This window comes from Schistocerca nitens, chromosome 2 (assembly GCF_023898315.1).
Source record: "Schistocerca nitens isolate TAMUIC-IGC-003100 chromosome 2, iqSchNite1.1, whole genome shotgun sequence".
NCBI classification, from domain to species: Eukaryota; Metazoa; Arthropoda; class Insecta; order Orthoptera; family Acrididae; genus Schistocerca; species Schistocerca nitens.
Window position 1 is genome coordinate 1,046,121,273 of NC_064615.1, and position 26,316 is coordinate 1,046,147,588.

Consider the following 26,316-nt stretch of genomic DNA (forward strand, 5'->3'; position numbering starts at 1 on the left):
TTTGCTCTGGGATGTTTGAGTCCATTACTGTATTTTCTTCTTCTTCTAATTGCACATTATTTTGTTCCAGTATTTGTTGTACTTGTTGTTTGATGTTTTCTAATTCTGACTGGGGTATCCTGTTATTTTTTATTAGTACACGGATCTGATCAGCTAGTCGTTGTTCTGTTAAAAATTTTAATTCCGGGTATCTGGTAATAAATGTTGTGTATACTTGTGAGCTGTATCCAGTTGTGTTGGTTCCTAGGTTTGTTGCTTGGTAATAACAGAACATGAGGTGTCGATTAACTTCATCTGACAGTCTCATCCTCTGTCTTTGTTTTCCTTCTAGGGTGGTTGCAGGAAGCATATCCTGCAAAACACCTCTATTTGGATTTAAATCATTTTCCAGTTGGCTAGTAGTGTCATTACCATTGTGGGCGGGCATAGGGTTCAAGCGTCATCCCCGACCATGACGGCGCTTGTCCAAGGCTTCTTTAGTTCTGTCCTGAACCAACTAATCACACTGAAAGGGGGGTTAGCCCTATTAGTGGTTTGTTCTTTTCGTCGCCTTTTACGACTGGCAGAACATACCGGAGGCCTGTTCTTTTCCCGGGCCTCCACGGGAATTATTATTATTATTATTATTACGCACTCAACAGAACATTCATCATCTTGATCAAAGGCAAGAGTTTCCTATCATTTTTGATAAACGTGAAAGTTGTTTATGAATAACAGAAATGTGTTTTATATAAGTTCAACAAAGGAAGAGAGGTTTGATACATTTTCATTTTCCAGTTTTTCCATTTAACCTTTCTGTTGAGTAAATTGCCTTTTCTAGCATTATACTATAAACCTGTATTTGTTTTCTTTATTACTATAACATACCTCTATTTCGTGTTAAAAATCAAGAAGTTTCAAATAAAAGCTAATTTAACACTGACTAGTTCAGTTTTGCTATAAAAATTATTTATTTTTGAGTATCAGACAGGGGGATAACTATGTAAAATAAAAATGTTCGGCAGGTTATGCGGGCTTTTATATATCCACATTCAGTTTCTAGATGGTTTATCACTTCCAGTTTTTAAGGGAATCTAGTAGGACCCTGATCACAAATGTAAAGAAAGCGATCATTACAAAGTAATGCCCGATAGGCAGTGAGCCGTGCGTGGCTCGTGTTCCTCCATCATGTATTTTACACCCTGTTTTTAACATATTAAATTACTACTATCACTGAGTTGCTGCTTTGCCTGACTGTGAGCAGCATTAGCAGTGCATATCGATATATTCCCTTTCATAGTACGAGGTGCATTCAAGTTCTAAGGCCTCCGATTTTTTTTCTCCGGACTGGAAAGAGATAGAAACATGCGCATTGTTTTAAAATGAGGCCGCGTTCATTGTCAATACGTCCCAGAGATGGCAGCACCGTATGGCAGATGGAATTTTACCGCCAGCGGCGAGAATGAGAACTGTTTTAAATACTTAAAATGGCGACGTTTTCCTTACTTGAACAGCGTGCAATCATTCATTTTCTGAATTTGCGTGGTGTGAAACCAACTGAAATTCATCAACAGTTGAAGGAGACAGGTGGTGATGGAGTTATGGATGTGTCGAAAGTGCGTTCGTGGGTGCGACAGTTTAATGAAGGCAGAACATCGTGTGACAACAAACCGAAACAACCTCGGGCTCGCATAAGCCAGTCTGACGACATGATCGAGAAAGTGGAGAGAATTGTTTTGGGGGATCGCCGAATGACTGTTGAACAGATCGCCTCCATAGTTGGCATTTCTGTGGGTTCTGTGCGCACAATCCTGCTTGACGACCTGAAAATGCGAAGAGTTTCATCCAGGTGGGTGCCACGAATGCTGATGGACGACCACATGGCTGCCCGTGTGGCATGTTGCCAAGCAATGTTGACGCGCAACGACAGCATGAATGGGACTTTCTTTTCATCGGTTGTGACAATGGATGAGACGTGGATGCCATTTTTCAATCCAGAAACAAAGTGCCAGTCAGCTCAATGGAAGCACACAGATTCACCGCCACCAAAAAAATTTCGGGTAACCGCCAGTGCTGAAAAAATGATGGTGTCCATGTTCTGGGACAACGAGGGTGTAATCCTTACCCATTGCGTTCCAAAGGGCACTACGGTAACAAGTGCATCCTACAAAAATGTTTTGAAGAACAAATTCCTTCCTGCACTGCAACAAAAACGTCCGGGAAGGGCTGCGCGTGTGCTGTTTCACCAAGACAACGCACCCGCACATCGAGCTAACGTTACGCAACAGTTTCTTCGTGATTTTCTTCGTGACTTTGAAGTGATTCCTCATGCTCCCTACTCACCTGACCTGGCTCCTAGTGACTTTTGGCTTTTTCCAACAATGAAAGACACTCTCCGTGGCCGCACACTCACCAGCCGTGCTGCTATTGCCTCAGCGATTTTCCAGTGGTCAAAACAGACTCCTAAAGAAGCCTTCGCCGCTGCCATGGAATCATGGCGTCAGCGTTGTGAAAAATGTGTACGTCTGCAGGGCGATTACGTCGAGAAGTAACGCCAGTTTCATTGATTACGAGTGAGTAGTTAATTAGAAAAAAAATCGGAGGCCTTAGAACTTGAATGCACCTCGTATCTTTGCTTGACTGCTATTCCTTTCCGGTCGTTGTCTGTCGTAAGCCAGTTCGGATAGCAACTTCGGGTCCGTCAGTCAGTTGGAACGCATCTGGAGTGCACCCCGGACCTGCCAGTCAGGGAGTTTCAATGTGGCACTAGTGCCGTCGGGTTGGAGCAGTGAGATCTGCACCGAAATGGCTCGCCCAACCATTGCCGCCATGCATCACTTGAGCGAGGCGGGCTATGGTCTTGGTGGATCGTTGGTCAGTCGTCCTACCAGATGACACGTTTTGGCTCACCGATCGTTCATGAGTCAGCTGTGTGTGTGTGTGTGTGTGTGTGTGTGTGTGTGTGTGTGTGTGTGTGTGTGTGCACGCATCAACTCCTGATTTGTCTTTGTGCGTGCTTAGTTACTGTCGGATACCGTTCAGGTGTTCGTGGAAGTGTTTTTCAGGTACTGTATGTAGTTGGTGTTATTTCCTTTGACAAGTTACTTTAAATGTTGTCGGCGTAGTGGCTCTGAGAGGTCAGTCGTCTCATCAGGCGAGGTGTAACTGGTTCTCCGAGCGCTTCTGGGCCCATCTTGTGGAACTTGGGTCAGTCCTTTCCTGGTGCAGGGATGTCGTTTAGCCAGTAGGCGTTATGCTCTGCATGGTTGGGTCCGCTGCCGGGCCCTGCGCACTGTCGCAGCATGTGTGGAGATGTCCGATCGCTATGAGCTTTGTGGTTCACCGACCCAGGATGTCAAAGTTGAGTAGTGGTTTCAACTACCCAAGCCACACCAATTCATGTTGTGTGGTTCGTTTCGGTGGTTCGCTGTTGGGAAGGTTTTCCTGTCAGCAACCTCGAGTGTTTGTATTGCTGAAATTTAGCTGCCATGCGGTGCAATTAACCAAGCTGTTGTGTCGGTCGGTCTGTGGCTGTCCCATGGTTGGGTTCCGACGGATCTAGTGTAGTTGGCCTCACCACCTGTCTCACCTAAGTGAACGAGGGTAGACCAACCTCCCTGGAGGCTTCCGAGTGCCACCAGTGTTTAATTAACTGTTTTTAGCTGCTTAAAATTTAAAGCTTATGGTTATTTCCTTTTATCTTAAAAATGTTTGCAAAATTCATTCTTAAATTTATCGTTCAAGCTTAAACATTGTGGCCTTCTGCCTTTAAAAGTCTATGGTAATACACTCTAAAATTTTAAAACTTAATTGTGGCCTTCAGCCTTTGGTATTGCACCTTGCATATGTTTGTTCTATCTACTTTGCTGTGCTGTTTTTTTTTAATTATTTTATTGCTGTCTTAATTGGATTTTTATCTTGTTGATTTGTTAAGATTTCCTGTTTGGAGGCCTTCAGCCGTGAAAGAGTTGCATTCGGTAAAGGTCCGGTTATGAGCCACTTTCGTTGTAAAAGTGTTATTAAATTACGATAAATTACAATTAGAAGGTGAAACTGACCCCAACCTTATTTGGCCCTTTCCACAATCCTAACTACCTGTTCTGCCAAGCGGGTTTAGCGGGCGCCTCAGGCACACCACACACTGAACGTACATGTAAGCAGGTAATCTTAATTGAGCAAAGCTACTAGGAAAACTACATTTACACTTACTTATGACAGTCTATGGTGACCTACAATAGTTTTACAACTGTACTCGATACACACCTTTGTACACGTTGTGACTTAGTGAATGATGTTTTAGCAAATTTCCTGTACTCTGTATAAATCTTCAATACGGTGCCTTCTGAAACATCAAATACTTCAAGCAACCATCATTATGGAAACACCCACCATATAAGCACCAACAATTTTCCCACCTTAGGATGCACTGAGCTCCAACATAACGCTCACTCAACTACACAGAAAAGTGGACAAATACAACAGGACAACCTGCGTGTTTGGATAGGATCTGCATTCATGTTCAAGCATGCACTACTCAGTGTTTTCATATTTTTGTCCACCCTTCTAAATATCAGTCAATATGCCTAACTTTTTTGAGGTACCTTATCATTAAGTTTTTGTCTTATACTGTGAATTTTGAAAGTGACATTTTCACATCAATAAAGTACAGGAAGTTCTGGTGGAATGAAAATAATTCAGAAGTAAAGGAGACCCACTCACCGAATAGCAGGCGAATGAGTCACTGACAGGCATACAAAAAAGAGAACGGAAACTTTTGATTGATTGATTGTTTGACTGATTTAACAGGAGAGGTAAAACAGCTTAGGTCTGAGCTGCCACTGCCCGCACTGAAACTAGGTTTATTGTGCGGTATCGCTCCCTGTACATCTAGTAAAGCCAACCAGTGCCCTTAAATAGTGCATGGAGTCCCTCTACCAGTTTTTGTTAGACACAATTTCTTCAGATGTAGTTGTCCCAAAGAGTCTGTATCTTTTACTCTCCAATGCCAAGCATTCAAAGATTATGTGTGATGCACGGAAACTTCAATACTGTAAACTCTTTATTATCTGTGCGCAAATGTCTGATTTGCGGAAAATTTTTCTTTAATTCAGAAGTGGTCATGGGTGAGCAATAATGTCACATTACAACACAAATGTAGCAAAGAATGTGCTGCCCGAACACTGTAAGCACTGGACTGTCATTGTTGCGGAAGATAGTCACAGGTTTCTGTTTGTGCCAAACAATGTTTGTAATGCAAAAATGTGTTTTGTTAGCGATATAGCAGAAACTGGAAATAATATACAAACTGAGAGAGGCAGTATTGGTACATGAAATCTGGTATTGATTTACAGTGTAGGTGAAACTACAACATGTGATAGTAGGAAAAACAAAGACAAACTAGCTCATTTGCTAGCAGCTCTGTTGCATCTCATAGTTCGTCCGAAAATATCTACGTAAGTAGAACAGGACAAAGCAATGTTGGAATGGTTTCAACAGTGAAGAGCAAAGAGCACACAAGCATCTGTCCCAATATGTGGTAAACAGGTCCAATTTTTCTTCAAAACCTTGTGGACTGAGGAGTTTTTAACGCATCCTCCAGCTGGTTAACAAAATTTAAAGAGCATCATGGTATTTGGAAGACTGTCATCCAATGAGAAAAGTTAAGTGGGGATAATAAGGCTGCTTCTGAATTTTTTAATGATTTCCATGTTTATTGTATGAGAAAATTTAAAGCTAGAGCAAATATACAGAGGATGAAACCGGATTGTGTTGGAAGGATCTATCAACAAAGAATTTAGCTTCCGAGACAGAGAATTGTGTGCCTAGTTATGAATTAAGCTAGGAAAGATTACACGTGTTGTACTGTGCTAATGGTATGGGATAACACAAAGTTAAGCTTGGTTTAATAGCTAACGCTAAAAGAAACAAACTATTTCAATGGAAAAGAAACACACAATTCAGCTCTCTATTATTTTCACCACAAAGGGACATGGATGGACCGCACAGTATTTCAAACAAGGCTTGCTTTGTGTCTCAGGTGTGAGAACATTTAATGTCGAAGGGCCTACTTACAAGAGTTGTATGGTTACTGGATCAATGCATCAACGCATATGACCAAAAATGTTCTGAACTTGATTGTTGGAATGGAACTTGCAAAATATTTATCCCCTAATGTGACAGCTTCATTCCAGCCAAAGGATCAGATTGTCATTGCTGCCGTGAAGAAAATTTATAAAGGAAATCTCTACAAAAACTTTTCAATGGAGGCAGCAATCTTTAAACATTTTGGAAACAATTAATTGTGTTAGACCCAATTCACAGTGTCAAAAGTAGGGTAAAACAGTCAACCACAGCCAAGTCATGGAAACACATTAACCCTAAAATTGATATAATCTGTAATTCCGATGACAACCAAGACTGTTCATTAGCACTGTTAACTGCTGTTTATGAAAGTACTCCAGGATATGAAACTGTTGACAAAGAAATTATTTGTGAATGGGTTGATATCAAGTACACAGAGCCACCTCATCAAACATTGAGTGACAGTGCTACTGTTCGGCGAGTACAAGAGAAATCTGAGGTGGTGAACGACACTGATGAAGATGGTAACATTCCTCTAATTCCACAAACAGTAATGGGCCATATATCAGCACTTCAATGAGCCGAAGGGTAACTGGACTCCCTTTCTGGCAAGTTGGTGATGTCTAAAATTCGTAATGAGATATGCGAAAGACAAGCTTTGTCACTGAGACATAAATCAATTCAATGTGAAATTGGATTGTACTGTATTCTTTGTAAGTACCGTATTTTCACATGGACTATGACGACTTAAGTAGAATTTATTACAAATATTGGTTAAGTGGTTTTTATTATGACACTGTAGTTAATTTTTGTTCTTGAACAACTAACACATTACTGGGTACTTCAACTGCAGATTATCCATGAAATTCGATTATCCAAGTTTTTTGAGTTCCCAGTTACTGTGGACAATTGACCCTATTATTAAAAGAATAGATTGCTGCTCACCACACTGACAGGGCATTGAGTCAAAGACAGGCACACTGAAGAGACTACTAAACACTGAAGCAACATATTTTCATTGTGCCTGTCTGCAACTCAATACCTCTTCTATGTGCTGGGTAGCAATCTCTTTTATAATACTGTTGTTATTCCATCCTCGGCTTTCCATGGTTAAAGTTTTCATTCTCTTTTAAGTGTGCCTGTCAGTGATTCAACACTTATTCACTTATTCAGTGACTGGTCTCCTTTATGCAAAAAGTTTTTTCACATGAAGCATTATATTGGGTTTGAGATAGTAATCTCTCATAGCAACATTCAATTTTTAACTGAGTTTACAGCACTTAGAGCCCAGCTGTGCCTGAGAATTAACACTCATACACACAAACATTTGTGTCAATGAAAAAAAATTGACATGCCCAAAATAGCACTACAACAGCTGTACTCACCTGTAAAATTAACATGTCCAATGGGGTAATATCCTTCCTGAGAGAGAGAGAGAGAGAGAGAGAGAGAGAGAGAGAGAGAGAGAGAGAGAGAGAGACTAATTTTTCAAATGACACTATCTAACTTATGAATAAAAGTAAATCTACATGTGCATATCACTCTTGCACACTACAGTCAACTACTACTTGTACCAGAAACTACAACTTGAACCAGGAACTACAACAGCAAATGTACCGCATTGTGGAGCATTACTTACTCCACCTTGCACAGCTGTTGACCCTATCAGCCATATGAGGCGATTCCGAAAGCTTCTGGCAAAAACTGGGATCAGCTGAAGGGTATGATCTAACTGAACCTAAAAGCCATGAGATTATATTACCATATTGATACAATTATGCATGAGCTCATAATAGTTTAGCAGTGTTTATAGATGCTAACAGCAAATATTAAACAATTCTGGATATATCAATTCCCAAGTAGCACAAAGAGGCTAATGGGTTTTCTATGATAAAAATGCCAAGCAAGTTAAGTTGAACAAAATATCACAGTCAACAGTAACAAAAATAGAGCATAAAAATCTGTACAAAGAGTTATTAGGCAAATGGCTCAATTGTCATGGCACACGCACACAGTATTTTGATGAAAGACCCGATTATGACTAGCAAGTCTGTTGTTGAAATATTGTGCATGTTTACAGCAATAAACTGATTATTCCTCCAAGAACTCACTGTATGATATACATGCTCTGAAAAACTTGAGAATCATATTGAAAGTACTTTTTCAGCCACTATATTTATTTCTTCTCATTCAAGTCTAGTGTTTTGCAGACATGAAACTGTATTAATCACAGAGAACACTGGTCTTGCAGATCAGAAAGAAAAAATGTTTATGTGGTATTTCTGCTCACCACCTATAGACTTTGAGGTTCACATGATTAAAATAGGTTTCATGGGACAGACATTCATGAGACACTGTTTGGAATGTCTTTTCTGAAAGTTACCTTGAATAATTAGTTACAGAACTTGCGTGATGAGAGCACTGTCTCATATCTCCTAATACTTAATAATACCGAACTTTTCAATTCAGTTAACACAGTGGAGGGAGTAAATTACCATAGTATGACTCTTATAGCATAATTAATGACATGTTAAAAAGGAAGTTTAAGAAAAGTATATTTCTGCTTAGAAACTGTAACAGGAAACAGATTACCTGAACAATCATCATCAAACATTTATCTCTTTGGATGAAGCTTTGGTACTTTCCATGGATATAATTGAGGAGAGTTATGCAATATGCTTTAAACTTATATGTCTTAGTAAAGTTTTAATGACTGGGAATTTCATGGATTTGAACATCAAAATTTGCTTACTGATTTAACATGAAATCCTACAAAGTTTTCATCTTGTGTAAAGTAAGTAAAGTGTAACTGTTTCTGCCACCCAGTGGCTATTAACTTATCTTGCACACTTCACAGTACTGCTAGCCACTAGACTCTTGCTTTCCATATGGTGTAACTACTTTGACAATCTTATCATAGGACTAAGCTGTTGGATGCTTATCTACTTTGATGTAAGCATTGTATTGTACACTGACATTTCTTGCTTGATTTTCACTTTGAATGTTGTGCATGGATTATTTGTCTACGAGCTAGGTTAAAAAAGTTTCTGGCCCGACTACATTTTTAAAGTTGTAAAAACAAAACAATAATGTTATTTTTCAATGTAAACAACCTTTATTCCAATACAATTTTCACATCTGTGAATTAACAACTCTATGCCTTTCAAAAAGTAATCTGATTCTTTATCTGCAAAATGTCCATTACAGCAGCTTTCACTACACCACCACCACAGCATCATCGTCGTCATCGTCTTCATCATCACCAAATTTCCTTCTGCGAAATTTGGAGAAGAGATAGTAGTCACTTAGGGCTAGATCTGGACTACAGAGTAGGTGGTCAGTCTCCTGGAAGCCACATTACTTTACTGCAGACTACACAGCTGCCACCATTTTCACTAGCACATTGTTGTGGGGAAGACAAACACCATGTGACAAACTTCTTCCCTCTTTAGTTTGATGGAGTCACATGATTTGTGCAGAAGTGAAGCATAGTATTGTGCATTCACAATGATATTCCTTTCTTTGAAAAGAACTATGATAATTCCTCTGTAACCACAGAAGATTGTTGTCGTGACCTCCTTTGTGGACTGAGTGACCTGTGCCTCTCTTGGTGGAGCTTCACTTGGTTTGCGCCATTCAAGCAATTTTCTTTACGACAGAGGATCATCATAAAGAACTATACTTTCCTCCCTATAGCAATGGATTCCAGTACTTCTTTCTAGTTGCCACAGTACAGCTCCAAAAACTTGGTGCAACAAGTCACACACTACTCCTTCTGCACTGCATAGAGACGTCTGTGCACCCATCTTGCACTGACATTTTTCAAGTGCAAATGATCATTCATTATCCAGAAAACAGTTATTTTAGATAACCTTAACAGTGCTGTAATTTCCTCAAGTTTCAACTGCCTGTCACTCACAACTTCACTTTTAACAACAGCAAGGGTTTCCTCAGTCACCGCCTAAACAGGTTGACCAACACGTGGATCATCAACAATTTTCTCTCTGCCTAGATAAAACTGTTTAGACCATTCCTTCACTGTGGAGTATGAAGTAGAAGCATCATCATTAACAACACCCAAATGGACTTTCATTTCACTGATGTAACCCTTCTTTTGTCAGGAACTTCATCGCTGCATGATACTCTATTTTTTCCACTGCAGCTCGTAATGTTTTACTCTAACGAGTATCCTCATTCAGCCGAGGCAAGTACCAGGCTACAATTCATGTGCGCATCTACTTGCAGATGTCGCAAGCATCCCTTCAAGGAATTTTAACCTTCGAGCTCATATTCAAGATCATGCTGGAAACTTATGGAATCTACTTCTTATGTTACGCACATATTTGATTTTTCTGACACATTACATCACTTGCCTTTGACATCGGATGTTACTTACCTTGAACAGCTGCCACTGGTGGTGACTGCTGAACAGGCACAGGTGGAACAGGAGCAACAGGTGGAGCTGGTGAGAATGTTTTTGGAGGCCCATAATGCTGCTGTGTCATGACTGGTCCTGCAGTGTTGTACGGTGAAGTTGCAGAAGGTGACTGGTGTTGTCCAGGCAGATAAGAGGATTGTATTGGTGGAACAAGTTGCTGCTGCTGCTGTTGCACAGTTGGAGTGAAAGATCGAACAGGAGGTACAGGAGCAGTGGGTGTATATGCCTGGGCCTGAGGGCTGTTATAGGACTGCTGGGGCATCTGCTGAACAGGGGTTCCCAGATATGAAGGTGCGCTGCCAAGTTGTTGCTGATGCTGTTGTGGTTGTTGTTGTTGTAACTGTTGGAGAAAGAGAAAGAAAAACGTGTTTACTATTTTTAAGTTGGTTACAAAAAGTCAATTTAAGCTTATGTAAGTTACTTTTAAAACTGATGAGCATCATCTCTGGGACCCAGTAAGGATTTGATTGGCACGAATAATGATGTGAACTCTGATTGTTTGACTGCTACGTTAAGGCTGAATGTCAGAAGTCACTGAATAATGATACCATGTATCATTTTTTTTTGTTAAAAGCTGTCTCCATCTATAGTTTGTAGCTCTAAACCTTAAAATTTCTGTAATATTAAATGCCTATTTCAAGCAAGTCGCTTAAGGACTGACACTCATCTGCTGTGTGTCATGAACAGAAGTAACCATATACTACGTGAAATATGCCATTTCAAGAAGAAACCACATTGGTCCAGTATCAGTTGGTTACAGGAAGTACATCATTGACAAACAGAAATAAAAATGTATCTACTTATTTTTATAATATAACTGGATAACCAAAAAACCTACTCACCAAGGAGCGGCCCAACAAAACGCACACAAAAGTTAAGGTAGTGTGCAATCTTTCAGAACCAGTGGCTCCTCCTCCTGGCAGAAGGGTTTAAGAGAAAGGAAGACAGATGAAGGAAAAGGAATGGCCAGGTTTAGCAAATGGGGAGAGTCAGGGAAAAGTCACCCAGAACCTTGGGTCAGGGGAGACTTAACAGATGGAATGAGAAGGAAAGATTGACTGTTGGGAACTTCATCAGACAAGATTTGAATACCAGAGAGCTTAGAAGTGGAAGATAGAATAATAAACAAGATAAAGATTACTGCAAAACATTTTGCAAGAGTTAATAAGAGTGGAAAGTTAAGTGTACTATATGTGGTAGAGACAGTTGAAGGTTTGGGGGGGGGGGGGGGGGGGGAAGAGAGATAAGACAAGTCAGAAAATTAATTTCATAGAAAACTAGGAGGAGAGTGAAGAAAGGAATATTTAAGGAAAAGAAATGCTGAAACCAAAGAAATTAACGTAAGGTTATGGCGAGGTGGGTGGCGACAATGAAAGACATCGTGTAATGCCAGTTGCCACCTGCAGAGTTCTTAGAAACTGCTGTCAGGGGGCAAAATCCAGATGGCACGTTGTGATGGGACAGGCACCAAGGTCATTACTGTCATGTTGTAGAGTGTGCTCTGCAACAGGATATTGTGTTTGCCAGTACACACACACTGTCCACACCCATTAATCCTAAATGATAACTTGGTAGTAGTCATACCAAGTAAAAGGTGCTCTTACCTAACAGCTGGTACACAATGTGTCATTTCACAGATAGCTCTCCCTTTGATAGTAAATGTTTCATCAGTTACAGTGATGATATAGGTGATGGTAGGTGGGTACATCTGCTGACTTATAGCATGGTAGGAGCCACAGGGTAGGGAAATGGGTGCAGAAGGAGATAGGGTCTGACCAGGAAAAGTGCAGAGATTTGGTGGGGGGGGGGGGGGGGGGTCGAAAGCTATTTTATATATGTGGTGAGCAAAATGTCAGACAGAATGACCTCATTTCAGGGGATGATTTTCGGACAAAATAGCCTAGTCAAAGATGCTGATAAATACACTCAAGACCAAGTTGCTTTCTGGAGGAATCAGCAGTACTAGGATTGAATGTAATGGCCCAGGGAATCTGCTTTTGAACTAGGCTGATGGGATAATTATGCCTAATGAAGGCTGTGGTGAGAATAGTTGTGAAATGCAGTAAACAGTTTGCATCTGAACAAACATTTCCTTTGAATGCCACGGCTGTATGGGAGGGAATTATAGCATTTAAAGAATGGTAACTGTCAATATTGGAAAATCCAGGATGGATAATGACAATATTATGAAAAGGACAGATTGCTATTCACCATACAGCAGAGATGCTGAGTCTCAGATAGGCACAACAAAAAGACTGTCAAACAAGTAAGATTTTGGTCAAAAAGGCTTTCATCATAATTAGACAACATACACACTCTCACTCACATAAACGCAACTCACACACATACACATAACTAATCTGGTCTTGGCAACCAGAGACTGTGGACAAGTGTGTGAGTGGCATGTGTGTGTGTGTGTGTGTGTGTGTGTGTGTGTGTGTGTGTGTGTGTGACAATATTATGAAAAGGACAGATTGCTATTCACCATACAGCAGAGATGCTGAGTCTCAGATAGGCACAACAAAAAGACTGTCAAACAAGTAAGATTTTGGTCAAAAAGGCTTTCATCATAATTAGACAACATACACACTCTCACTCACATAAACGCAACTCACACACATACACATAACTAGTCTGGTCTTGGTAACCAGAGACTGTGGACAAGTGTGAGAGTGGCGTGTGTGTGTGTGTGTGTGTGTGTGTGTGTGTGTATCTAATTCTGATGAAGGTCTTTTTGTCCAAAATCTTACTTGTCTGCCAGTCTTCTTGTTGTGCCTATCTGCAACTCAGCATCTCCACTATATGGTGAGTAACAATCTATCCTTTTCATAATATTGTCAAAAAGTAAGTACTGTTGCTTGTTAGTGGATTTAATGTGAACAGAAGTGTCTGGATGACCATTGGTGAGGATGATGTCCTTATCAAGGAAAGTGGCATGGGATTCTTAACAGGACCATGTCGAATTTTATTTGGAGAATGAATATGCATCTGCCAAAAGTTTTAGCAGGTCCATCTTACCATGTGTCCATATGGCAAAGACGTTATCAATGTATCTACACCAAACAAGAAGCTCAAGGCTTATGGATCCCAGGAAAGCCCCCTCCAAGCAACCCATGAAAAGGTTGGCATAGGAAGGAGCCTTCCTAGTTGCCACTGCTATGCCGCCAATCTGATGATGATTAGTGTTTTAGGGCGCACAACAACGAGGTTATCAGCGTCTGTTCTCAAAAGAAATGTTGACGAGTGCAGCCAAGATCTGTTAAACAATGATCAATTCAGAGCCAATCTTTGCGAGAATTGTAAATGTTCAAATTGCAAGATTGGACACAGCACATCAAAACAGGTAGATAAAACTAAAAATAAAATAGCAGTACAAAACAGGTGAAAATAATTAACGGTGGCTGAGTGACCACTTACAAATAATGGGTGACCACACGACTTTACAGCACATTAAGATCTCAATCCCAATATTTTGGGAAGAAGTCCAGACATCACACAAAAACGTAAAACTCTAGCGCGACACTCGCCTCATTATTAGTTAAAATAGAAGGCAGGTCTGGTGGGACACTAAAGTCTTCCCGCAAACCCGCATATAAAACACACTCAGTTAAAATATGTCGTATCGACAGCTGTGTTCCACATGTCTGACATGTTGGTGGCTCCTCACAACGTAACAGAAAACAATGTGTCAAATGACAATGTCCTATTCTAAGCCGTGTAAGGGCTACTTCCTCAGCTTGTCGTTGTCGGAAGGAGGTAAGCCACGGTCGGACAGAATCCTTCACTGCTCGCAACTTATTATCCCTCACTTCCAGCCACTGAGCCTCGCACCAACACATGACCTTCCGAGTCAAGAATGATGTTATTGCCTGCAGGGGGACAGAACAGCGAGCAGGGGGTGGGATGGAGCAAGCCTCCTTGGCAGCTGCGTCTGCAAGTTCATTTCCAGGAATCCCTATGTGCCCTGAAACCCAGCAGAAAATTACATCCTTACCCTGCTTTTGCAAGAGCAGGAGTGCGTCCTGCACTACTTGCACCATCCGATCTGCTGGGTACAGCTGTTCAAGAGTGTGTAGAGCACTTTGGGAATCGGAGCAGATGATGAATTTCGTGCCATGATGTCGTCGCATATGCTCTAATGCTTGCAGAATGGCAAACAGTTCTGCACAGTAAACTGAGAACTGCTCTGGGAGCACTATACTACAGACAGTATCGGGAAACACAGCAGAGCAGCCCATAAAATCCCCCTGTTTAGACCCATCCGTGTAAACAGTAATAAAATCTGAATGGCGGTCTAAAATCTCAGTAAATTTAATTTTAAAAAGGTGGTCCGGGGTACAATACTTCTAGTAAGCAGCCAGATCAAGAAGTAAACTTGGCCTTTGTAGTAGCCAGGGAGATCCCCTACTCCATCCCTGGTGGAGGACCTTAATGCCCTCCAGGTGTACTGACTTGAGACTTTCATTTGCACGGATGCCAAACGGCTTTGTTGCCTTCGGACGGTGGCGGAAGAGACGTTCCAGTGCCAGCTGTGAAATGGTGTTGGACACCAATGAAAGAGGAGTGGACTTGGCCCTGTATGCTAGCTGTACCACGAGGAGAAGACGCCGAATGGACAGCAGAGGCTCTCCAGCCTCGACACATAGACTAGCAACTGGACTCGTGCGATAAGCCCCCGTTGAAAGCCTAATACCCTCATGGTGAATCACATCCAACATTTTGAGGTACGAAGGTCTTGCAGATCCATAAGCTTGACATCCGTATTCCAATCGAGGTCGCACAAAGGCCTTATAAAGTTGGAGCAGACATGCCCTGTCAGCACCCCAGGACCTATGACTGACGCATTTAAGGACGTTTAAAGCCTTGAAACAGCGGACTTTGAGATCCTTTAGGTGTGGCAACCATGTGAGCTTCTCATCAAAAATAAGCCCGAGATATTTCACTTGTTCCATAAAGGTGAGAACAGTGTCTCCTAGTTTTAAAACAGGGAGATTAAAAAGAGTACGGGAACGGTTAAAATCTACACAAACAGTCTTCTCCAAAGAGAATTTAAAGCCTGTGGTCGTAGACCATTCCTCCAATCGCAGGATCGTCAGCTGTAATTGGCATGTAGCAGTTGTAAGGGAGGAAGACGCACAGAAAATGCAGAAATCGTCCACAAACAAGAAGCATCGTATGGGCCGTCGTATTGTGAATGCAATACCATTAGTTGCAATTGCGAAAGCTGTCACGCTGAGGACACTTCCTTGAGGGACACTGTTCTCCTGCTTAAAACGGTCAGACAGAACATTCCCAACCTTATACCTAAAGTACCTGTCGACAAAGGATCTGATGACTGTGGGTAAACGCCCACGGAAACCCCATTCATAAAGCTGTCGCAAAATGTTATGCCTCCAGGTAGTATCACACGCCTTCTCCTGGTCGAAGAAAACCTCGATAAGGTGTTGCTTACATAGGAAAGCATCTTGTATTGCTGTTTTGAGTAGGATCAGGTTATCTAGGGTGGAATGATACCTCCTGAACTCACACTGGAAGCGGGTAAGTAAGGATCTGGATTTGAGAACCCACACCAGGAACCTATTGACCATATGCTCAAATGTCTTTCCTACGCAGCTCGTGAGACTAACGCTACAATAACTACTGGGATCGGTCCGGTTCTTCCCTGGTTTTAAATGTGGAATTAAAATTGATTCTTTCCATGAACTAGGAAAGTCACCTGTCTTCCAAATTTCATTAAAAAGTTGAAGGAGGACTTCCTTTGACCGTAGATCCAACTGCTGCAGCATGCTATACGATATCAGGTCTGGACCAGGTGCAGTATCCCGAGATACTGACAGTGCAGAGTCCAACTCCCACAAAGAGAAAGGCTGATTGTATTCCTCAGTGTTGTTTGAACGGAAATCAAATCCAGCCCGCTCCTGTGTACCGCGATAGCGATGAAATTCTGGGTCCTGGCCAGAATCGGCCATAATAGTTTGAAATGATTCTGCCACTGCCCGGGCGATGTCTCTTTGAGATGTTAGGAGACACCCATGCTCATGTGTAGCTGCTATTGGCAGCCAAGAGTATCGCCTTTAGATCCTCCTAATGGCTTCCCATACTTTGCTTGAAGATGTGGACCTATTGATGGAGTTCAGGAACTCTCGCCGAGACCTCCATTTACTCTCTCTAACGATTCTTCTCGCCCATGCCCGTGCTATTCGGAAAGTTGCCAGATTCGCATCAGTAGGGCACCGATGGAATCTTCTCAAAGCCGCCCTTCTGTCTCTGATTGCAGTAGGACAGTCATCATTCCACCAAGGGACAGGCTGCCTCACAGGTGTTCCCTTTGACTTTGGTATTGATACATCAGCAGCATGGAGCATCACTGCCGTAATGTGATCCACCCAATCCTGGACACCTTCACACTGTTCAAAAACAGCCAACTGCCTGTACAGCGTCCAGTTTCCCTTCCGGAACAACCATTTCAGCGGCTTGTCGACACGACCCATTTCAACTGGCAGATGGAGCCAGATAGGATAATGGTCGCTGCCATGAAGGTCGTCGTCTATGATCCACTGAGCAACGTCCGCAAGCACAGGCAAACAAATAGAGAGGTCTATGGTAGAGGACGAACCTGAAGTGGTGCTAAAATGCGTGGCTTGACCTGTGTTCAGCAGTATGATGTCGGAAGTCCTGATCGACTGCTCAATCATCTGGCCTCTGGGGCAGGTTTTGTTGGAACCCATAATGCATTATGAGCATTAAAATCTCCTAAAATGAGAAAGGGACAGGGTAGCTGATCAATGAGCTGTGCGACATCTTCACTCTCAATGAGCTCAGCGGGTGGTAAATACAAGGAGCACACTGTGACATTAACATGGGCCAGGATCCGAGCTGCAACCGCTTGTAGCATTGTGGTTAAGGGCACAGGTGAAGAGTGTAATGTGTCCATAATGAACACTGCCACCCCACCCTGCGCTCTATTACCAGTCAGGTCGTCTTTCCTGTACAAGTGATATCCTATAAGTACAGGTGTGTCATTCTCTTTAAAATGTGTCTCTTGCAAAGAGATGCAAAAGGGGTTTTCCTGTACTAACAGCCGCAATTCTTCAAAGCGAGTTCTGACTCCATTCAGATTCTACTGAAGTATGGGAGCCATATCATCGTTTCGGTGTACATTTCCCCCTGTCTTTGTGCCGCGCTGGTGAGACACTTGTGGAGCGAGTGGCAGCAGAGGGGCTGCCAGGTTCTGGGGAAGAGGTATCAAACTTGATGACGATTTCCTCCTCATCAGTCAGGGATGCCATGACGATATCCGATGCTGCCTTTGGCAGGTTTGACACCAAACGTCATGCCCCTTTCCCTGGTCCCTTTTTCTTGGTGGAAGTCGGGGATGGGGGAAGTGGAGAGGCACTCCGTTTCTGGAGGGCCTTCGAAGTCTTCACTGTAGCTTTCTCTGCAATAGCATTTGGTTCAGTCGGAGCAGCCTGAATAGCTATATCTTTATTGGTTGTTCTCTGGCAGGTACAAACGCAGGTACAGGTATTGGTGGAGGATACTGCTACACTGGACATGGTCTGCGTCGAAGTGTCTACTTTTGACGCACTTTTTTGCACCAAGGAGGCATAGGATGTGGCAAAGACAGTGGGTTTTGTCGCCTTATACTCTTTTTTGGCTTCCACATAACGTATCCTCTTTGTCACCTTTATCTCCTGAATTTTTCTTTCCTCCGCAAAGATGGGGCAGTCTCTGCTCCATACAGGATGGCTCCCAGAGCAGCTGATACACAGCGCTGGAGATGTGCAGTTGGTCCCAGCTTCATGAGCTGCCTAGCCATATATACCACAGGTCGGTTCACCCCCACAACTCATCGTTGTACGGCCAAATCGTTGACATTTGAAACATCGCATAGGGTTAGGCATATAAGGCCTAACCCTAAGTCGGTGGTAACCAGCCAGAATGTATTCAGGCAAGACAGGCGAATTGAAAGTCACAATGAAGGTGGCAGATTTCTCAACAACTCCATTATTCCTACGTGTCCGTTGTTCCACGTCTACAATCCCGTGTTGCCCATTCTTGCTTCAGCTCTTCTACCTCAATATCCATTAAATCCCGGCAGGTGACAACGCCTTTACTGGAGTTGAGGGAGTTGTGCAACTCGACAGTAATATCATACTCGCCTAACTTGGTTGACTTTCGAAGCAGCTCCACTTGCTTTGCCCTAGTAGTCTCAACTAACAGGGTACCATTCCTTAGGCGTTTGTCCTTCTAAACCTTTATGTATATAGAAAGGAGACACTTTTTCAAATGAGCCCTCCTTCCTCTTAGTCATGATGAAAACATTGTCATTTATGACTCCATGAGCCCTGTTACTCTGTTCTATCTGCTTATCTGGAGGACTAGCCTCCCTCATACGCTTTACTGATTGCGAAGTAGGTGAAGGGAAATACGTGGTTGCCATGTGCGTCCCACGAGCAGCTAGGGAACTAAACGTCCGCCCAGACAGAGCCCTGCATGCCTGGGTAAGCCTTATACAACGGAGGTGTGGCAGGTTCCTCAGAGGTCGCCCACTAGCGACTGTTCCACCTCCAACAGCCATGCATCTTATCGGCACGCAGCACACCTTAAGATAGAAGGGTTTTTTATAGAGCAATCCAGGCAATCAAGCCAAGTTCCCCAGTCCCTGCGACACACAACGTTCCACCGTTGCGCCACACGGTGGTCGCTGAAGCATGTCCAGAGCTTACGGTGTCAGAGGACTGGCGGCGCACACCAGTCCACAGCTCGGGGACCCCGGGTTCGCCAAGCCCGTACCCAGCAAATGAATGCTGAGTCCGCTGAGGGGCCCCCAATCTGTTTGTATGTCAGTCCCTCAAAGGTAAAGTAGGGATTTGTAAAAGTATAAAGTTGATTCAAGTAAGCAAGAAGGACATAATGTGTTTAGAATCAGCCGGACACTGGCTGAGCTAACATCAAGCAGCACACAGACCGTGTACACAGGAAATGTTGGTATAGAGGGAGGTAGCATCAATGATGTGAAACTTCCTGTTAGATTAAAACTGTGTGCCGGACCAAGACTCGAACTTGGGACCGTTTGCCTTTCACAGGCAAGTGCTCTACCAACTGAGTTACCCAAGCACGACTCATAACCTACCCTCACAGTTTCAGTTCTGCCAGTACGTCTCCGACCTTCCAAACTTCACAGAAGCTCTTCTGTCAATCTTGCAGAACTAGCACTCCTAAAAGAAAGGAGTCATGCTTGGGTATCTCAGTCAGTAGAGCACTTTCCCATGAAAGGCAAAAGGCCCCGAGTTCAAGTCTCGGTCCGGCACACAGTTTTAATCTGCCAGGAAGTTTCATATCAGTGCACACTCTGCTCCAGACTGAAAATTTCATTCTGGAAACATCCACCAGGCTTTGGCTAAGCTATGGCTCCGCAATATCCTTTCTTCCAGGAGTGGTAGTTCTGCAAGGTTTGCAAGAGCTTCAGTGAAGTTTGGAAGGTAGGAGACTAGGTACTGGCAGAACTGAAGCTGTGAGGGCTGGTCGTAAGTTGTGCTTGGGTAGCTCAGTTGGTAGAGCACTTGCCTGCGAAAGGTCCCGAGTTCGAGTTTTGGTCCAGCACACAGTTTTAACCTGCCAGGAAGTTTCATATCAGTGCACACTCCGCTGAAGAGTGAAAATTTCAGCATCAATGATGACAAGCAAAGTGTGTGAGTGGAGTGGGCATGATGGATGGCTGATGTCTTTAACAAAGGAGGGGAGTCATCGTACTATATGTTGCAGGCATTGATCAACTAATGCAGATATACATTCAATGAATGCTTTGAATCCTACAACTACAGGACGGCCAGGGTAATTAGGTTTGTGGATCTTACGAAGAAGGTGAAAGGTGAGAGTACGGGGTTTGAGTGGAGTAAGAAATTCTATAGACTGAAGTGTTAGTCCTTGTGAGGAGCAGAAGGTTTTAAGGAGGGCCTGCAGTTCAGTTCGAATCACAGGGATGGGATCTTAATGGCTGATGCTGTACATAGAAGTGTCAGATAGCTTGGGTGGATTCTCACTTACATACTTCCATTAGTGAAGTACAGCAATGGTAGATCCTTTGTCCACTGGGAGGATAATGATGGAGTCATCAGTTTTTATGAAAAGATGCGCCTATATTTCTGCAGAGCACAGGTTACAGTTATGTTGTAGGGATCTCACAAAGAGTTGTGAAGCAATGCAGCACGTTAGAATTTCTTGGAAGGCTTTTAAGACGTGGTTTTGAGGTAATGGTGTTGGATTAAGTTGAGATCATGGCGGAACTGTACAAGGCAGGGTTCAGTGTCAGGCTCTCTGTTGGATAGATTTTGGGATTGTGCTGCAAAGAGGTATTTGCAGCTGACATGACATGTGAAGGAGAGCATCATGATCAAATGCATGTTCACGGCAGAAAATGAGGCCCTTAGGTAATACAGATAATTTAAGAGAGAATAGTGCCTTAGATGAGAGGTTGAGAACACATTATCATTGCTTGGGGAGGCAGTGGTGAAGGTGGAGGGATATTTAGAATGTTGGACGAGCTCTGTTTGTAGGAGAGGATTGGGAATAGAAAGAAAGAAATAAATAAAGAAAGAAAGAAAGAAAGAAACACTGTTGTTGCGTTTGAAGCTGACGTGATGATTTATACCATCCAAGGAAACATGAGGGGCAAAGGATGAAAGAAGTCTGGTGGAGTGGAAACTGGCAGATGAGGCACTTAGGTCACAGATCAGCTGGGTAACTGCAAGAGACGGTTTATTTGAAAGTGTAAAAGAGGATGGTGTAGAGTGGGATTACATCCAGAAAAAGGGATGTTCAATGCTCGGGCTTTTGGGGTACCTCCCATGGACAAGCAGGTTCAAGAAACAGAATGTGGGACTATAATTTAGATAGTGCAAAAGAATGTATTCGGAAGGACCAAATGTAATGTGTGATAGACTTCATCACAAGGTAAGGGGGTTTGGAGTGTTAGAGATGGTGGTAGTAGTGAAAAAGAAGCAGAGGGTGTAAAATGAGACAAAAAGGAAGACAAGACAGAAAGACAAGCAACAAAAAAGATCAAAAAATCAGAAAAATTTAGAAAAATTCACACAAAGATAATGGAAAAGACAGGAGTTAAAAGATGATCAGAGAAGGCCCTGCAATGTATAGTCAACCGTAAACAAAGAGTTGTATACAATTTCATAAATAAGAAGTACCCATCTAAGCACGCAGAGATTAGTACTAGATAAGATGTAGGGTAAGATGTTGGTTAGTATGGGTGGTACAGATAAATGAATGGGTGAACTACCATAAAAGATTGAAAACCGATGACAGTTTGAACAAGGCTAATGATAACAAAGACTGACAAGAGAATGATGGCCACAAGAGCTAATATATAAACGAAAATAATCAAATTTTCAAAATATAATGTAACTGGAAAGATAAATATCTACTCACAAAGCGGCTGCAGGAGAACACACAGAAGTTACGGAAAGTGCAAGCTTTCGGAACCAGTGGCTCATTTTTCTTATAGAAGGGTTGAACAAGAAGGAAGAGAGGGCTGTAGGAAAAGGACTGTCCAAGGTTTAGGAAATGGAGAGAGTTACAGAGAAGTTATCCAGGACTCTGTGTCTGGGGAAATTTACCAGACAGGATGAGAAGGAGTGGGGTGGGGGTGAGGATATGTAAACACTGTTCAGCCTTCTACATCATTATGACTACCACCAAGTTATCAGTTAGGATGAATGGCCATAGACAGAGGGTGCATACTTACTGGTAACACACAATATTCTGTTGCAGAGAATGCCTTAAACACGACAGTCGAGATCTTGGAGCCTGTTTCACCACACGTACTATCTGGATTATCCCCCCTGGCACCAGTTTCTTACAACTCTGCAGACAGGAACTGGCATTACAACTTGACCTTTGTTCTTGCCACCCACCTGGCCTTAACGTTAATTTCTTTGGTCTCAGCATTTCTTTCCAGTAACTGTTTCTTTCTTCACCTCCTTCTAGCAGTCTATATATTTTATTTTCTGACCTGTCTATTTCTCCTTACCCCCTTCCTCCCCTCACCGTCACCTGTCTAGCACATATAACACACTTATATTTCTACTCTTATCAACTCTCATGTGAAACCTTATCAGTATCTCAATATTTCTTATTACCCTATCTTCCACCTTTAAGCTCTCAGGTTACCAAATCTCATCTGTTGCAGTCCCCAGTCAGTCAGTCTTTCGTTCTCATCCCTTTTGGTAAGTTTATCCTGACCCAGGCTTCTGGGCAAATCTTCCATACCTCTCACTATTTTGTAAACCTGGCCAGTCCCTTTCCTTCATCCTTCTTCCATCCGCTTCAACCCTTCTGCCAGAAGAATAAGCCACTGGCTCCAAAAGTTTGCACATTTCCTTAACTTTTGTGTGTGTTTTCTCCTGCCGCCACTTCATGAGTAGATTTTTCATCTGTCTAATTATAATATATTTTCTGACTATAATTAGTTATTTCTGTAGGAAATGTCTATGAATACGAGATTTATCATGTTTATGTCACATGTTGAACACTGTAGTTCTTGTATCATTTCTTCTGAGCAAATTATGTCACTTTTGAACAGACTTGTTGACTAAAGTGTGACAATATGTGACTTTTGAGTGTCCAGGCAGTGGATTTGACATTTAAAATAACTTTGTGGAACAAACAGTTAATGAGACAGCAAGAGTGCACTACTACTTCCAACTGTGGAATATGCATGAATTCAGATTAATTGAATTTGGGAAATAGTATGAGCTGTTTAAACAAACCTTAAACACAATAAAAGTTAGTCCTTAAAATTTCCTACAAACTGTTCTTCAATGCTGTCTGCAGACAAGGAATTTAAACAAAATGTTCTATTATTAACTAACTGGCTAATTCAATTACCACCAGCAAATGACACCATGGTCACAATAGTTTCCGTTTTATGTCAAGTGTCATTCCCAAGAAAGAAATATTTGTAAATTTGCTCTCTATATAACACAGAATAGTAATATTGCTTATGTGCTGTACCAATACACACACAGCTTTTCTTTTGCCTAGAAAGAATCACACAAGAAAGCTGCCACTTTCCTTTGTCTTTTGTACCAAAATCTCGTCACGAAAATTCAATTAATATACAGTCTCTTGCAACCCGAATCATGACTTCAAAATGTTGTCTTTAAACTTTCCATCAATAATACTGTAATGACTGTTAAAACTTGGTGTACAACATTCATAAACTTCATTTAAAAGTATATAAAACCCACTCAACAACGAAAATAAATGTTTAAAATACAACCATTTATTGCTAAGATTCTTATATATGCTGGGGGAAAAGAACTAGAGAGTTAAAGAGACTCTTTCAACAGATCTGGCACCCAAAAAAATCCGAGATGCCTGAAGAGATACAAAATATTTAAATATTCAATAGTGTTTATATTGCTTAACAATTAAAAAGCCTTTTACATCTACATACACAATCAGCAAGCCACAATAAAGTGCATGGTGGAGGGTACCTTGTAATACAGGTACTCATACCCTTTCCTGATTCACTTGCAAATGGAAAGAGGGAAAAATTACTGTAGATACACTTTCATATGAGCACTAATTTCTCATACCTTATTTTCACAGTCCTTACACGAAATGTACATTGGGGGCAGAAGAACTGCTCACAAATCTATCACAAATCCTGGTTCTCTTAGCTTTCTCACAAGTGTTCCACAATGAGGAAGTCTTTCTTCCTTAACGGATTTCCATTTGAGCTCACACAGCATTTCCATAATACTCGCATGTTTATTAAACCTACTGATAACAAATCTAGCAGCATGTCTCTGAATTATTTCAATGTCTTCCTTTAATTCAACCTGGTGTGGATCCCAAACATATGAGCAGTACTCAACAATAGGTTGCACATGTGTTATGTATACGACATCCCTTATAGGTAAGCTACACTTTCCTAAAATTCTCCCGCTAAACCTATGTCATAATTATTCCCAGAATGTGAATGTTTACCCACCTGACCAGGGTAAAACCCTGCTGAAGACCTCGACACTGAACCTCTTGTTGTCCTGGTGGTTGGCTGTGCAGTTGGCTGAGCATACACAGGCTTGTATCCTAAGGCCTTCTCAATCCTGTCCCTAAGAGCTGCAACTTGCTCCTACACAAACGAAACAATAACAAGAATTAATAAAAAAGAAAGAATATGCTTGTGTCTGTATATGTGTGGATGGATATGTGTGTGTGTGTGTGCGCGCGAGTGTATACCCGTCCTTTTTTTCCCCCTAAGGTAAGTCTTTCCGCTCCCGGGATCGGAATGACTCCTTACCCTCTCCCTTAAAACCCACATCCTTTCATCTTTCCCTCTCCTTCCCTCTTTCCTGATGAGGCAACAGTTTGTTGCGAAAGCTTGAATTTTGTGTGTATGTTTGTGTGTCTGTCGACGTGCCAGCTCTTTCATTTGGTAAGTCACATCATCTTTGTTTTTATTAATAGAGGGAAACATTCCACGTGGGAAAAATATATCTAAAAACAAAGATGATGTGACTTACCAAACGAAAGCGCTGGCACGTCGATAGATATGTCTGCTTGTGTCTGTATATGTGTGGATGGATATGTGTGTGTGTGCGCGCGAGTGTATACCCGTCCTTTTTCCCCCTAAGGTAAGTCTTTCCGCTCCCGGGATTGGACTGACTCCTTACCCTCTCCCTTAAAACCCACATCCTTTCGTCTTTCCCTCTCCTTCCCTCTTTCCTGATGAGGCAACAGTTTGTTGCGAAAGCTTGAATTTTGTGTGTATGTTTGTGTTTGTTTGTGTGTGTATCGATGTGCCAGCGCTTTCGTTTGGTAAGTCACATCATTTTAGACATCTTTGTTTTTAGATACATAAAAAAGAAAGAACATTGAAATTATTACAAATTTTGTATTTGAACTAAAAATTTAAATAATTTAAATATCCTCTACAACTATAGTGCTATATTGTTACTATCAGTACTACAATTATAAATGTAGATAAAAACAGATGTTAAAAGTGAATTTTTCCAGTCACTCGCAGTTCCTGTTGAATGGGGTATGAGAGGTACAGGTCACCGTTACAATTACCAATAACACCACATCATCAGACATCCATTAGAGAACAATGTGGTATTGATTAAGGCACCAAGCCAGAACATATATGGGATTGAAAGCCACAGTAAGATTCAAATCAATGTCAAGAAGTAATTCCCAACCCATTTGCCTAATTGTAAATTTAATGCCTAGAACTTCAATACTGGATACTTTATTCAGTTTACTCCCATTTGTACTTACTTCACTTCCACATTCTCTTGCATTCCTGTGCAGTGGTAGAGGTCTTTTCTGCGTACTTAGACTTCAAGAGTTAAACAATAAGATCCAGAAAAAAAGCATCCAAATCCATCATGTTCAATGATGCACACGAAAGGAGCTTTCCAGAAAATTGTAACATTTACTTGTAATTGGGCATCCGTTAGTCAACTGTAAAATTACTGGCAGATGCTTTCAATACAAAAGCATTCTTTGAAAAGAAGGATAATCTTTCAGCTAAACTTCAGCCTTTATTAGGGCCAAAGATGAGGAGGCTTATCTCCAACCAAATCTGATCTGTTGAAGCAGCTATCCATAGATCATAAATGTGATGTCTTTTGTATCCAAGAAATCCAAAGAGAGAACTGCCAACCCTACCTCAGGATCCCTGGTACATTTCTCATTGCTAAGAGGCCCAATCGACAGTTTGGCAGTTCACTGTTTGCCAAACTGGATACAGCTTTGGAACTTTCTTAAAGGAAAGATGAAGTTCATAATTG

General features: G+C 41.9%; 1 protein-coding gene across 5 annotated transcripts in view; it reads right to left on the minus strand.

Moving 5' to 3' along the window:
• The window catches only part of LOC126237386 (protein transport protein Sec31A), a 167,035-nt gene that overhangs the window by 35,147 nt on the left and 105,572 nt on the right, over positions 1–26,316 (minus strand). For 4 of the 5 annotated variants that reach the window (XM_049947469.1, XM_049947472.1, XM_049947468.1 and 1 more), the window contains exons 17-19: positions 24,513–24,653; positions 10,457–10,838; positions 7,700–7,798 (exon numbers count right to left, since the gene is read on the minus strand). In XM_049947469.1, coding sequence (XP_049803426.1) covers positions 7,700–7,798; positions 10,457–10,838; positions 24,513–24,653 — 622 coding nt within the window. The remainder of the gene's footprint in view (positions 1–7,699; positions 7,799–10,456; positions 10,839–24,512; positions 24,654–26,316) is intronic. The other variant, XM_049947473.1, reaches the window with a different exon arrangement.